Raw genomic sequence first — 15,502 nt, 5'->3', positions numbered from 1 at the left:
CTATAGTGCTGCTAAACCCTGAAGAAGCCTAATTCCTCAGGCACAGTAGTCCATAACCTTAACTTTCCTCAGCATTTCTGTCAGTTCACCTTCTGCATATGCATAGCAACACCTCATTTTTTGCAGGGGTTAGCCACTCAGCAGCTGGCTCCTGCCTGACCCTGATCAAGATCCAGAATCTAGAAGTTCCTCTGCCCACATCCCCTGAGAGGCTGGATCTGGTAGGCAATCTCAGAGCATGTGTAATGCACACTGGCAGGATTAGCTAATTTCTTCATATAAATAGGGTCATCTGCTGCAGAGTAATATCTTATTTTAGGGGACTGAGAGCTTCTTTTGCTCATTGAGATGAGGGTAATTTACAACGCAAAGTACCTGTTTGTATTCATCGTGTCATGATGCAATTGCAACAGAAATGCATCAGTCTTAAATTCAGTGCCATTCACATCACACTCTAATCTGACTTCTTGCTCAGCACATTACAAAGAGACGTTTGGGGTTTGGATCACTTTCAGAAGACAGCTTTCCAAATATAAAACAAGAGAAGGAATTTGTTCAAAGCTACCTTTTGCTTCTTTCCCCCCCCCCCGCTCCTTTTTTTGCAATTATAAGTAATTTTGTGTGTGCATTTTATCTCATTGTTTTAGAGAATGAGCTAACATTTACAGTGAGAGGATCCTTTGAAGAAAGCCAGACAGTTTCAGTGGGCTGTGACTCCCGCTCCCCTCTCCCAGATCCCACTTTCTTCCACTATGCCAGATACAAGCAACCCTCCCTGGATGTTACACTCACAAAGAAGAGGAAGCTTCCCACCTTTGTACGTTACCCCAGAACATGGTAGAGAACACAGACAGTCCTATGACCTGACATTTACATGTGAGTAGGCAGCAAGAGGAGAACATTTCTGTTTTAACCAAAAAGCACTCCATGCTACTTTTCAGTGTGCTTGTGTGTCATGTGGAGCACGGAGGAGAACCATCCCCCTGACAATCCCTTTGAAGTCACTCCCCTCAGAGCGGGAAGTAGTTGGTGAGGTAAGTGTCTACTGGCCATGGGGAATCCTTTATAAGCTTTTTAAAATTGTGATTATCAAGAAGCAGAAACCGAAGACCACTTCTCTCTTTACAGAGATGGTTGCTTTCTAATCCCCCTTCAATCTAGGGCGATGCATAATGAAGTGAATTATTTGGAGCAAAATAAAATGAGGAATCCGGGGAGAAGGGGGAGAAGGGAAATGTCTAGGCTTTTTCTCATGCTCCTTCTATTCTCCATGTACTTAACCAGGCTGAAATTCACTGGGAGCCACTGGGAAGAGGGGTGAGGCTGCAGCCTGGTACACTGCTACAAGAGGCAACCCATGCCACAAATCTGGGGTGCTCAGACTTTTTGTCTTCCCCTTGTATCTGACATTGTCATGTGAGAGGACTTAGTTTCAAGGTTTCAAAGTTTAGTGGTGGACTCTTCCAGGGAGGTGAGGTGTTGCACTGCAGCTCTTCTGCTACTTGTTTGTGTAGCAAACTAGTACCAGCACAAGCTACACCTGAGTTTCATAACAGAGAGAAGATGTGGACTACAGATGATAGTACTAAAGCCTTAATGTGTTAAATCTGTGCACATTCTGGGTACTAGTGAAACCTTGAGAGGAGAGCCTATCTTCCCAATTTCGGTTGACTGAGATTCAGAGCTTCGTAGATGTAATGATGACCCAAAAGATCTATGTCTCAATCTGCATGGGGGAAAAGGACTGTTTTAAACAAAATATCAATATTCATAATTTTATCTTTTTAATTTTCAGCACAGAAAAGTTGATTTGCGCTTTAAGGTGAAAAAATGGTAAGACATCTCCTTAGTTCTTTGTATTCAGGTAGCTGTCAATCAAGTTCCAATTCCTTTGTTACTGACTTTGTGTCCTGAATGATGGTTTATCCTCATTTCAGACTATAAAATAAAATTAAGTCAGTACACAACACAAAAATTTTCAACAGTCGTGAATTTATGTGATGGGACAGTGAGTAAAGAAAAGGTTCTATAAAGAAGACATCAATTTTCTATTCATATTGTGCTGCAATCAATATTACATAGTATAGGCCACTCTGATACCTCTAAATTTATTGCCAAATTCAGATTTTCAATAAAAGCATAATTTCAAAACTAATTGAAAGAAACATTTCTGTTTCCCAAGGGTTTTTTTTAACTGTTTTCTTTCACTAAAGGACCAAAATCAGAGTGCTCTACGATATGAAAAAAATTGAAATAATCAATGTACCTCCATTTATTTTTTTTTCAATGTGTACTCAAAGAGATAAATGCAAATAAACACAATCAAGTGATGCTTATTTCTAAACAAAGGAAACACACTGTGTATTTTGGAATATGGTTAAGGCCTTAGTAAAATTTATAAGATGAATATGTTGCATTGTGTACCACATTGTAATGAAAGAGAACTTCCAAAAAAGCAGGTATTTCTTACATCATGCTGTTTATTTTCGGTAAATATGCTATGAGATATACATACCATTTACAGTAGTGATTTAAAAACTTCCTTACCACACTTAAGAAGAATTTTCATAGCAGCTTCCAAACTACAAAAGTAGTGCTTATAAATATAGCAAACCCATCTGATTGTGTAAATCTACAACTTCAGTACATATTTCACAGGTATCAGTGGAAGTTTGCACAACTTTTAAAAGCCACCTTTAAAACACTGCCCTCTGCAGGCTTCTGAATTCATGTTTGAAAAGGAACAATTATGTTATATGTAGCTATATTTAATTTCAGGTACCTTTGGCGGGGAGGACAAAAAAAAGAAAACCCCTCAATTCAAAGAAAGATGGACTATTTTTTTCCAAGAACAAACTAGAACATTTAATATCTTTCTGCTTTGCTTTATATAGACCTGGTAATGAAGGCATGTCTATTTATGAAGTAGAAGAAATTACAATGCTGATATAAAATACAAATGTCATGTAAGACACTTGATACTTGTTCCAGTCAGGAAGACCTAGATGTACGCCTGGGGTTTGACCTGTGTGTCCAGGAACGGGATTTCATTCGCAAGAGGAAGAAGGTGGTTGCAGCTGCTTTGAAGGACATTCTCCAGCTGGAAGAGAACTTGCAGGATGATGAGGTACCTGAGACATAGTTATTCTCTGCTTTCTCTGCAGATGAGTGTCAAAACATGTCATTGATGTTTACATTTTCCTGGACACAGTGTACAGTTTCATGTACAAGCTATGGTTGACTTCTTTTTTCTGTGGCTGATTTCTTTATTCTAGGGAAGAAATGAGTACTCATAGGAAACAATAATAAAAACCTTGTAGCCCTGTTGCTACAGAATCTAGCCTTGTGTTCACTAGCAGTCTGCACCATAATGCTGAGAAGGGCGAAGTGCTCTCAGAACCTAAACCAAAGCTTCTTTTAGGCCCCATAGGCATCTCAGCCAGATCTAAACTGTTGATTCAGCACTTCATTCCCTCACAGTTAAAACTGGACTTCATTTTGTTTATCTTTTGTGCCAGTATTTACGTTCCTGTTGTGTAAGCCCAGCACGCTGCCAGTTTGACTTCATCACCTGCTGTAGCCTCTGCTTGCTTGACAAAGGGGATTAATAACAGAGGTTCCAAGGCAGGAGGAAATCAGGTTTCTCTTTTTTAGTTGTTTGCCCACGACTGCAGTGTGAAGCCTGAACTCAAATGCAGAGATGACAAATTTTCCTCATTTTGACCTAAACTGGGTTTAGCTCTTTTTGCACAGCTGGACCTTTCAGGCACAAGACCTTGCTTTGAAATTCCAGCACTAAGCTATGGACCATTTCCTTCCCCTCAGATGTAGAGGCACCCATACTTCCCTGCAGAACAATCTCTCTAGATTCTCCTGATGATTTGTACATGAGACTAATTCACCCCAGTGCATGGTAGCTGACTTTACTGTTAATGCAGCCAATTTATATTCACAAATTAATTCTCTTCCTAAGACTATCAGTCCCTGGGTTTCCGCATGATCACAGAAAGAAGTAATTGCATCTCACTTGCATACCTAGTATTGTATGTACACATGTGGCAGGTGGAGTGAATATTGCTTCTCTTTCCCTACAGTAATCGTAAAAGGAGATGGCGTCACCAGCCTCTGGTCTCAGGTGTTCTGAACTGCTCTGTGCTCTTAAATCCATCAGTCATGACACCTCTAGTATGGCCTGTGAAATAACTATACAATAGTAGAAACTGACCTTAGCAAACTTCAGGAAAAGAGAGGTTATTACTGCTCACATGGAAACTGTGAGATAGCACCGATGTTTTCTGGTCTATTGCATCCAATAAAAGTCTGACTCAGACGGTAGGAGGTACCATTTCCTCTAGTTTTTTTGGCCAGCCTGTGTTAATAATTTTGCAATAGAGCACTGAAAATGCAATGTTTGAGAAGATGGATTTCATGTTCTAATGCACAGGTGCATGCCAGAGGAAATATGAAGTATTTCTTACTCCTTATATGCCCCATTATTAACTCAGGTTTTTCTTCACCTTGGACTGCTGGCATGCAGAATCTTTACTACTTTATCAGTGCTGTAACTTTCTAACCAAAGATGTCTCTCTCCCTTCTTAGATCGTGTCACTAAATGCATGTATTTTGGGATTGAATAGGTACCTGTGGTGGCAATCATGACAACAGGTGGTGGAACCAGAGCTCTGACAGCCATGTATGCTCACCTTCTCAGTCTACAGGAAATGAGTGTCTTGGACTGTGTCTCATACATCACTGGTTTATCCGGTACAACATGGTAAGACCAAGATATGCAAAGTTGTCACAGGAATTTTCTATATATGACATCAAGAAATGATCTGAAGAGTTGTATGATCTTTACTATCAAGAAAGGGCTTTCTTTTTCTGCTGTGGCATTTCTTTGTTTCTTCCAGTGAATATTTTCCCACATTTGGAATTAATTAAATACGTGGATGGTACCACATACATGGTGTTTTTTCATGTGAATTAAGACATAATACACAAGCCTCCATAACTTCACAAAGCTCTGCTTCAAAACTCACAGTAACTCACACTTTCCTTGTGGTTTTTTGTTTTGTTTTGTTTTTCTTTTTCAGGACCATGTCAAACTTGTATGAAGATCCTAACTGGTCCCAAAAAGATCTTAAGGAAACAGTCAGTGATGCCCGAAAGCATGTGCTCAAAAATAAGTTTCTTACTTGTTTTGCAACTGATCGTTTGAAATACTATTTGAAGGAGTTGTGCCAGAGGAAACAGGAAGGACACCAGCTATGTTTCACAGATCTATGGGGACTCATCATTGAAGCCATGTTCCATGACAAGGTACAATAACAGCACCTTTCTCTTCAGATTTGAATATTTAGTGAATACAACAGTGAGGGAAGACAGTAAATCAAAAATTAGTTGAGATTAAAGGGGATCTCTGGAGTTCATCTTGTTCAAACAGGACCAGGAAGGGCAGGCTACCCTGAACCATGGGCTTTGAATATCTCCACAGGTGAAGACTCCACAACTTCTCTGGGCGACATATGTTTGACCACCCTTACAGAAAGGGTTTTTTTTTCTGACTTGTTTGTTTTTCATATAGATTATGGAGAGGGACTTTTCACAAGGGTATGTAGTGATAGGACAAGGGGAAATGGCTTTAAGCTGAAGGAGGGTAGGTTTAGATTAGATATTAGGAAGAAATTCTTTACTATAAGGGTAGTGAGGCACTGGCACAGGTTCCCAGAGAGGTTGTGGACTCCCTGTCCCTGGAGGTGTTTAAGACCAGTCTGGGTGGGCCTCTGAGCAACCTGGTCTAGTGGAAGGTGTTCCTGCCTATGGCAGGGAGGTTGGAACTAGATGATCTTTAAGATCCCTTCCAACCCTAAACATTCTATGGTTCTATGAACTCACATGTAAAAATTTAAATGAAAATCCCGCTGTTCTTTTTAAAAAGCTGCACAATATGACAACAAATGAAAATCACAAACCCAAACCCAGTATCTCTGAGCTATTAATGGCATTATGCTACTCTGTAAACACTTCCACCAAAAGGCAATATTCAAGCTCTATTTTAATCTTCATTAATATTTCCCTCCCAAAAACATTCCCCTTGTAATATGATTAAACCCGCACACATCCACATCACAGTGCTAGACTCCCTGGGGGTCTCCTCAGCAGGAAGCTGCGAGTGTCCCTGCAATGTCACAGCCCTGTCCCCTGACCAGCACAGCCCAAGGGAAGTCTAGTGGCCCTGGTGACACAGCCATACTTCCAAGCGCTGCTCTGGTGAGGAGGAGCACCTTCAATTCTGCTTTGAGAAGGATCTGAACAGAGCATCCTTTCAAACTTTGATTCTACTCCCAAACCATCCTGCCCTTTCTACCCTGCCTGAGTATGCTCTGCAGCAGAAACACTAAGGGTCAAGGCTCATTGAAGACTAACTCTGTTTGAGCCTTGCCTCTGTCACAGGTCTGAGGAAAAAAATGTTTCTCTGGGCAGTCAGGGAAAGTTTTACTCTTTTGAAATTAAATATTTCTGTTCGAAAGAGCTTTTCAAATGTTTCCAGACATTTTTTCTGAAACAAAAATGTGAATAACAACATTTTCTCCCTACCATTGAAATCTCATATTTTTTTCAACATATGAACTTAGGACTATTTGTGTGCTCAAGTGCTGGGGCAGGGGAGGGTCATGACACTTTGAACTAAACAGGTGGGGAGCATCCCAGTTGGAGTCTTGTATGCACTGTGTTGTCACCACTCAGGTATAGATGAAGTGAGAAGATCTTTGTACCATCTAACTGTCCTCAGCTACTGTCCTTATTCAAAACAGGAGGACACCCATAAGCTCACAGATCAGCAGCAGGCACTAAATCAAGGCCAAAATCCCCTGCCCATCTACCTCTCTCTCAATGTGAAGGATAAAATCAGCGACAAGGATTTTAGAGGTAATAATACTCTAGAATTGCATTTAATATTTGTTCCTAATTGGGGTCAATTTAGGATTAGGTGAGGAAATCAATTCAGTGCACAAATACACTAAAAGGCCAATCAATTTCAGAGCAGAAATTTAATAGTTAATTTTTTGAAGGCATTAGTATGTTTATCTTGTATTCAGGATCAAAAGTTGGATGATGGAGGACATTATCTGTATGCATTTCTGTAGAAAGCTTCAGAAAGTTTGTAGAGACATTTAGATGTAAGAGGACAATTGGCTCTTAACGTTTACCACTGTGAAATGTACAGTGAATAAATGTCTTCTTGCAAAGTGTTATTTAGAAAGCAGTCTGTCTTAACCTGGCCAATATCATATGCTTTATTCAAATAATTATACCTCTGATGCTGTAATCAGACTGCCTTGTTCTTTTTTCTTTTAGAATGGGTGGAATTCACCCCTTATGAGGTAGGATTCCCAAAATATGGAGCATTCATTCGTGCAGAAGATTTTGGCAGTGAGTTCTTCATGGGTCGTCTCATGAAGAAAATCCCAGAATCCAGAATCTGCTTTTTGGAAGGTGATTTTTTTGTTCTGGGAAAATGTAAAATAATATAATCTGCTCCTGCACAAACCCTTCTTCTGAAATGAAGCAGTTAGTATTTTTTTCATCTGCCAGGAGCAGTATATGGTAAAATATTAGAACTGATAACAGGTTACCATCTGAAGGATTTTTTGTTTTCTCTCTGATTTTATTCAGCTGAACAGATTTACTTGATTTTGTATGTGATTATGCTTACTGACATGAGGCCTTCGCAATACTTGTATGTCTTTGTCAGCAACAAAACTTGTGTATCATTGCCACTAAGTTAAATCATCAGTTTATTCTGCAACCTGAGTCTCTAAAATACCCACTTTTATCTACAAAGTTCCTGTCACACCTAACCCTGATTAATTCTTAGGATAACACTTCCATTTCAGAGTGCAGATAGATCATAATATTTTTCTTTTTTCCCTCTTGCACAAGAAAGTGAAAGTAATAAGGAAATCTTTCTTCCCTTTGCGAAAGCAATCTCTTGCCTCATTGTTCTTCCTACTTCCACCAACTGCATGAAGGAAAAAGGAAGTTTCAGGGGGTTTTTTTGAGAAGTTGAGACTTTCTGCTTGTGTGGAGATTTCACTACAGCTAGTGGTGAGGTGTAAGGAAGCAACTCAGTATCTTTCTCTCCCTGGCTGCAATTTCAGATAAGGTACTCAGTTCTCCTCTTCTGTGGTCAGAAATGCTGGCAGGTCACCAGCCCCTTCCTACACCTCCCACCTTGGTGCTTTCTTCCTCCCTTCTCTAGAGCAATGCTGGGGCATTTCTGCCCCTGTTCCGTGACAGTGAGCTAGAGTTCCTCCCCTCATACAGGCAGCGTCCAGCAACACAATTATTCGAAAGGTTTTCAGCAAATTCCTTTGCACTCCAGCTCCTGAACAAGACAAGGACTGATCATGTAGGTCCTGCAGTCCTTTCCTGCTCAGGTGTGGCCTCTTCCTCCCAAGAGCACCAGGTATAGTTCTGCAGTTTGAAAGGTTCAGGAAGGCACTGTGGGACACCTGGCATATCCAAGCATATCACATAATGATGTTTTATCAGGCTGATAGACTGCAAATAGGTGTCAGCCTGGACCAGTTAGTAGATGAACTTGAAAATGGAATGCAGATATGCTCCAAATCCTAAAAAATTAGAAGAAAAATCAAAAGACTCATACATTTGCACTTCCTATTGTCAAAACTTTTAAGTTGGTTTCCTCATTCTAAGGGATATTAGCATACGACTCTTGAATGTTTTGTGTTTGATAGTCCTGCATGATAACTGCGTACCTGTAACAGGATTATGCTAGAAACAAATGAAACCTTTAGAATCACAAATGCTGGGAACTTGGGGAGTAACAAATGATAAGGACAGATGGAAAATACTGAGATGAACTTGACAAAAAGTTACTTTGCCATGTAACAAAAATGAATGTGTTAGCAGATATACTAAAAAAACTACCAGCCCTCTTAATATATGCCAATAAATTAGATTCTTCAAATACATTTTGGATTCCTATACCAATTTAGAAAGACAGTCCCTTCTATTTGTGCATTAATATAGTATAATGAATTAGTATAGTATAATGAATTACATTTACTAGAGAATGCAGAAGATACCGAAGGTGAATGAAAATGCTCTCAGGTCTTTATCAGTTCATTTTCTGTCAAATATAACCTATGCCACAGGGATCTGGAGCAGTGTATTTTCCTTGAACCTTATGGATGCTTGGTATATATCTGTTGATTCAGAAGACTTCTGGCACAAATGGACCCAAGACAAAATTACTGACATAGGTGGGTTATTCTTACATGATTATGTTATTTTATTTTCTCTCTCTTCTTTTTATCTCTTTTTATATGTTTTTTCTTATTGTCTGTGCTTCTATTCTCTCACTGAATTTTTCAAGGCCGTTTTAGAACATCCTTTTCAAGGATTTCAATTATCCACATGGAAACCAGGAGGAAATTAATGCCATGTATTATAGTATGTCAACCATTTCAGTTGTGTAGAAAAGAACCCATGGAATATGTCACAAAAAAAATAAATAAATAAAAGAGAGAATGGTCCTCTTATGAGATGTTTTCTGAGCACAGGTGCAAAACTAGAGAAAAATATCTCTGTAGAGTAGAAGAGAACAAAAGCCTCCCGTAGCATTCCACAATCTCCCAGTTATTTTCTCAGAAGTTGAAGTGTGGCATGAAGAATCACAGAAGCAAGAGCAAACATCATCTTTGCACCTCCGAAGTCTACAAAGCATTGATAGAAACTTCAGTACTACTGGAAGTCACTCCAAACTAGTTACAAGGATGAGACTTGCAAAACATGCTAAAAAGTTAAGAAAGATCTGCAGAGTGGGATTTCAAAGAGAAATACACAAGACAGACATGTTACAGAGAAAAAAGATGAGAAGGAAGAGAAGTGTAGCAAAAAAGATTATTTATTTTATCTTCTTGCACTTGTGGGGTGTAGTTTCTTGTTCTTAAAACAAGGAGCTTACATTTGCTTGTGAGAAATATTACTTATGTTTATGTGGCTGAGAGATTGTGTTTATGTGCCTTTTTATGTGTGTGTCTGAGAAAGAAACTGTGACATAGAGTAGCAAAGGAAGACAAAGTAAGCACAAGATATTTAGTACATAAAAGAGAAAAGCAATGAAATTTGTAGTAGGCGAGGTGGATTCTTTTGCAGTACAAATAATGTCTTTATCACTGTGAAATGAGAAGAAGAAAGAGATTTTTCAAAGCTTACTGAAAAACTGATATTTCTGGAAGTCCTGGAAATAAAAAGAGAAAGAAGTTACAGTTTTGCCAAACATATTAAACCAAATCATGACTGCATAGATTGACATCAACAATGAAATGGCATAAAAGAACTGTTGTTCTTTCTTCTGCAGATGATGAAACCCTATTCCCTACAAGACCAAATGAGCTGGATACTCGAGTGGTTTGTCCAACTGACAGCTTTTCAGACATTTTCCGAGATGTTGCAATGTTACGTCCAGCAGCATCAGAAATCCATAACTTCCTGAAGGGCCTCCAGATGAACAACAACTACCTAGAGAGCGAGTTTTCCAAGTGGAAAGGTATGGTAATAGCACCCTGCTTTGAGTTATTGTTTAAACAATCCTTATGAAAAAGAAATCATGCTTAAAAGATTATCTGTCTGACTGCTTTTTTGGTTTGTGCCCATGTTCCGATAATATTTGAAACTGTTTGCACTGAAAGCTGAAATTAGTAGCAGGAGAGGCTTCAAAAATAAGTTCTTAAAAAATTTCATGAAGTTTCATGACCAATAGATGAGAAACATCTCTACCAGTCACTCAGCATATGCCTGCTGATGTGCCAGCCATCCAGCCTGCATGCTTGTGACGTGGCACTGGTGCCATCAAACGCTGTCTCTTGCCTGGCCAATACTCATGGGATGTGGATGGAGCCCTATTTCCTGTTACATTTTTAATTGTAAGTAAGATACAACATTCGTAACAGTATTCCCTCTTATCCAGGTTGGGAATTTTCATAATCAAGATCTTCCAGATCTTCCATGTACCATTGTAGCTCTGTGCCTGTTCTCATAGCAAGCAAGGCACCAAATGTCCTTAGTCTTTAGTGTGTTGAGACAGTGAGATGCCATTTTAATTTGTTCTGCATTAAAAAAAGAAACAAAACAAAACAAAACAAAACACCAAACCCAAAACACAACCCACCTCCCCTCCAACCTGATTAAAGTCACACCTAAAAGCAGGGGATGGAATTAATGCTGTTTCCCAGAGCCCCAAATCAACCCCTTTTAATCAGAGGAAAGCCAAAGAAATTGCAGAGTAAATAGTGAAAAGAGGAAGCCAGATGAGGAACTGAGAAATGACTGAACTGCACCCATCAGCTGTATAGGTAGATCTAAGACCCAAGAAAAGTTAAATTTTCTTTTTGTTAACAATAAACTTTCTTCAGCACCTCCTTTACATTGAGGTACCTCCTTTGAAAAAATATGCTTCTTTTCTAGACTGTGAGCTTGACTCTCAGCCAAACCACCTGACAACAGCAACAGATTACCTCATCCTGATTGATACTGCATTTGCCTTTGCTACCAGTTACCCACCCCTTATGAGACCAGAAAGGAAAGTGGATGTCATTTTGCATTTCAACTACAGTTCAGGCTCTCAGACAGGGGTGAGCCTTGTACATTCTTCTTTATTATTTTTCTGTTTCATCACTGAATTCCCAGAATAGCTGATCCTCTACTCATAGAGTATCTGGGAAGTGTAAATAAGTTAACAACTTACGAAGATTACATATGTTTATTGAACAGTACAAGTGTTATCAGGAAGTAATAATTTAGTAAACTGAATCTTCCCATTTTTACGTGTAAATGGTTTCAGCTGATTTGAAGGCAGTCAGATGTAGAATGAATGAAGCTAAATGCCTTTAAACATTGCCAGGATTTCTCGATGCAATCATACATATTCTTATGCATAAGAAAATATACTCTCAGGACAATACAACTGTAACAATAGAAGGATTTGATGCAGAAGGCCAGATATGCAAAAAAATGCAAGAACGGTTTGTATTTAGGAATGTTAAATTCCTTAGGAATAAAACATCATCTAAAGACAGCTTTTTTCATATCCAAATGTGGCATGTAGATTTTCAAAGACAGGCATTTGGATCCAGATCCATCTCACTTGACTCTGGCCTTCCAGGTCTTGGCTCCATAAACAATCTACATCTAAAGTGGGTATGTGCCATAATATGTCAGTACCTGTCCCTTACCTCACAAATATTCCTAGTGAAATCAGGTTTTGGTCAAATTCAAAGTCCTTCCTGTATATTCTGATGTTTTCTTTTGTTTTGTTTTCCTATTGTGGCAACTAGCCCCTGAAAGAAGCCTCTAAATACTTTGCAAAGCAGGGAATTCCATTTCCTAGAAAGGTGCCAGATGATCAGGAAACCCCACATCTGAAGGAATGCTACATTGTTGGTGATCAAGAAAGCCCAGAAACACCAATTGTGGTATTTTTCCCTCTAGTAAATGACACCTTCAGGGAATACAAAGCACCAGGTAAGTTTATTGTTACCCATCACATTAACAGAGGCAGCAGATACCCTCTTTTTCTTTTTCACTGGCCAATATCTGTTCTTCAGATCATGCTGTAAAAACAGACTTGGACTCTCTTTGCTTAGATCTGAACCATATTATGAAACTTAAAATATGTGATTTGTCCTGGACAGTAGAGAAGAAGTTGTGATCAGCCTTTGGCCCATATGCCCCTCTTCAGCTTTTTTTTTTGCTTTTCATAGGTAGGTTTAGAGTTTACTGAGCAAAAGTATATTCTGTTTATCTGCAGTGGCAGAAATAAGCAGGGTTATTTCCTCTCATACTTGTCATCCTTTCCCGTTAAAGAATGCTCTGGGGAATCTAAGGATTTCATTGTTTAAAATAATTTCCAGGCTCACAGTCAGGCAGATAACCTTGAAAACAAAAGTGCGAACTAGCAAAGTGATGAAAATGTAGCTGTGAGGCATAGTGAAGTGATGAAAGTACAACACAGCCATGCTGACAGTTTCTGTTCATTTCAGTGAGTTTTACTTTGAAATTTAAAGAGTTTCAATAGCAACATTGCCAGTCACTTCAAAACAGATGAATTCTAAGTCCTGGTACCATACCTCACATGCCATACTACTCTCTTGGTACCAAAAGTCTCAGATACTCCTCCAGATGCTACAATCCCTAACTCCAGTTGTGAGTTCACTTCAAAGCCCCACAGTATCCTGAAAGCCTAAAGTTCTAGGTTGGTATATGGTATAATAAATTTAAAATCAAAACAAATGCAGAAAATATTGTCCCAGTTGTATCCATCCTTATCCTTTTATTTTAAATAAGTTTTAAAAAATCATATTGTCAATATTCTGGATTGAGTTCATTGCATATTCAATGTATACAACTGGGGTTGTGAACAGGATTCAAATAGACTAAGGATATTTATGCAGGTACGCACACCATTCTACTCCAGCTTTTTCCACAGATCAGATAACTGAAAGGTTAGTTTCTGCAGCTGCCCTTTGTAAAGGGAATTAGTGAAAAGAGAAAAGGAGAAAGAACTAGAAGAGTAACTGAGAATTAACTTCTGAGCTGCTCTTCTATAATGCACTCTGTAGAGCTCTTCTAGCTCTGTAGAGCTGCTATGTGAGGGAGTTTGTCTCCCCTCTCCCTGGCAATAATTTCCAGAACTCATAATTTCAGGCTCATCATCTGGGAAAAAAAACATGCTGTCATGAGGCTCTTGCTGCTGCTGTCTGCTTTGGGAGAAGGGGAGGAAAGAGAGAAAGAGTAATTGCCATTCACTTACACCTTGGCTAAAAGTGTAGGGTGCTGTGGTGGCTGGGAGGCTGCAGCAAGGCAGAGGCTGGCCTGGGAAAGTGTCAGCAAGGAGGGGAACGTGAGGACTATGCTGACAGCTTACTCCAGAGCTAGAGGAGGAGGCAGGGAATCTCACCCTCCTGTGCTCAAAAGAACTATTCTACCTGTTTTGGCATTTCCAAGAGTACCCAGGACAACTCCTACTTGACTCACCACTACGAGCTTCTCCACTCCCTGCTGCCAACCAAATATCCCAGCAATAAAACATCTACGAAGGGAAAATTTTGGGTTGTGATCTGCTATTTTTGCATGCCTGAGAAACACTCAGACACTAACTGTTTTTTGTAAATTAACCAAGTCATTGTTTGTCTGTTAGGTGTGAAACGGAGTCCCTCAGAGATGGCAGATGGTGATGTTGATGTTGCAAATGCCTGTGGTCCATACTACATAAACAATCTGAGCTATTCAGAGGAAGATTTTGACAAACTTGTTAATCTAAGTTACTACAATGTCCAGAACAACAAAGATTTGATTCTTCAGGCCTTGCATACTGCTGTGGAACGGAAAAAGCAGCATAAGAAAGAGCAACCTCTGCAAAAAGCACCTGATGAGTATGGTACGTGTGTGCCTGACAGAGGGTAACCCAGCATTTGGCTGACTGCCCAGCACTAGGGAATATGAAATAAAATATCTATGAGTCCTGTTAATGAAGAAGAAAATTAATTTTATTAGGAAGTGAAGAAAAGCCAAAGAATGCTAAGAATAGCACTTCATTTGTCATCAAAACTGCTAAAGCTTGCCTGTCAGTGGAGGGAATAAACAGAAAAAACCAGAGCTCTTCCTTAATAAACTGATGTGCTTCCCTTGTTGAAAATCTCAGGATTGTGGCTGGATGAGGCTGTGCTCCATTTGTACTTGCAGAATTGACCTTCTAGACCAGGGCCGAAATGCGTGGACAAAGAAGCATGAGGAAGTTCATACTGACTGTGTTTGTTCTCTACCTGTGCTATAAAAACAGAGGATTGTCAGTTCAGAAATGCAGCAAAGAACAAAATCCATTGTCTCTAAAATAAAATCAAGAAAGCCATTTGTGAACTAAGGAAACTTTATGTGGCTGTAAATAAATCTTAAATTTATATAATAAACCACATTTTTTGAGTAAGAGTTACAGCAAATAAACATTTTTCATAGCAAATACATGTAAAAGCCATTTCTTTTAGGTGCTTCTTCCTCTTGTAGCAAGACAATTAAATCCAACATGCAGACATTTCATAGCTATTGAAAAATTATTGAACAAGAAACTGTACCTGCTCCAGACCTTGATGTAAACTGCCCCAGAATCCTGGAAATCCCTTGAGTTTAGGATTACACTTATTACATTTAAGATCCATCTCCACAAGAACCGACTCATGCTAATTTATTTTTTCCAGCTGGATTTAAATGTTACTGATATATAACAAAGGTTTAAAGCTTTAAATTTTTTTGAGACTACTACATTGAAAAGACACAGGAAACACAGACAAAGCAGAGCTAAAATTGTATACCTAATACCACTCATGCAAATGTGATTTTTTTAACTTGCTGTAGAATATTGCAACTGAAGTTAACTAATCATCAGTTTTCAGCTTTCTGGCACTTTGGTTGTGACATT

At 39.1% G+C, this 15,502-nt stretch overlaps 1 protein-coding gene across 1 annotated transcript in view; it reads left to right on the top strand.

The window, feature by feature from the left end:
* LOC103760805 (cytosolic phospholipase A2 epsilon) overlaps positions 1-14,493 on the top strand; it is a 33,964-nt gene extending 19,471 nt beyond the window's left edge. The window contains exons 10-22 of the mRNA XM_029964244.1: positions 648-817; positions 942-1,034; positions 1,796-1,833; positions 2,992-3,127; positions 4,638-4,774; positions 5,094-5,319; positions 6,816-6,930; positions 7,360-7,497; positions 9,183-9,290; positions 10,391-10,579; positions 11,497-11,663; positions 12,366-12,552; positions 14,228-14,493. Coding sequence (XP_029820104.1) covers positions 648-817; positions 942-1,034; positions 1,796-1,833; positions 2,992-3,127; positions 4,638-4,774; positions 5,094-5,319; positions 6,816-6,930; positions 7,360-7,497; positions 9,183-9,290; positions 10,391-10,579; positions 11,497-11,663; positions 12,366-12,552; positions 14,228-14,493 — 1,970 coding nt within the window. The remainder of the gene's footprint in view (positions 1-647; positions 818-941; positions 1,035-1,795; positions 1,834-2,991; positions 3,128-4,637; positions 4,775-5,093; positions 5,320-6,815; positions 6,931-7,359; positions 7,498-9,182; positions 9,291-10,390; positions 10,580-11,496; positions 11,664-12,365; positions 12,553-14,227) is intronic.
* The last annotated feature ends 1,009 nt before the right edge of the window (positions 14,494-15,502 follow it).

The sequence above is a fragment of the Manacus vitellinus genome, unplaced genomic scaffold (assembly GCF_001715985.3).
Source record: "Manacus vitellinus isolate BGI_N305 unplaced genomic scaffold, ASM171598v3 scaffold_6_pilon, whole genome shotgun sequence".
Lineage (NCBI taxonomy): Eukaryota > Metazoa > Chordata > Aves > Passeriformes > Pipridae > Manacus > Manacus vitellinus.
The sequence above is the reverse complement of the archived record's forward strand: the minus strand, read 5'-3'. Positions and strand labels throughout refer to the sequence as shown.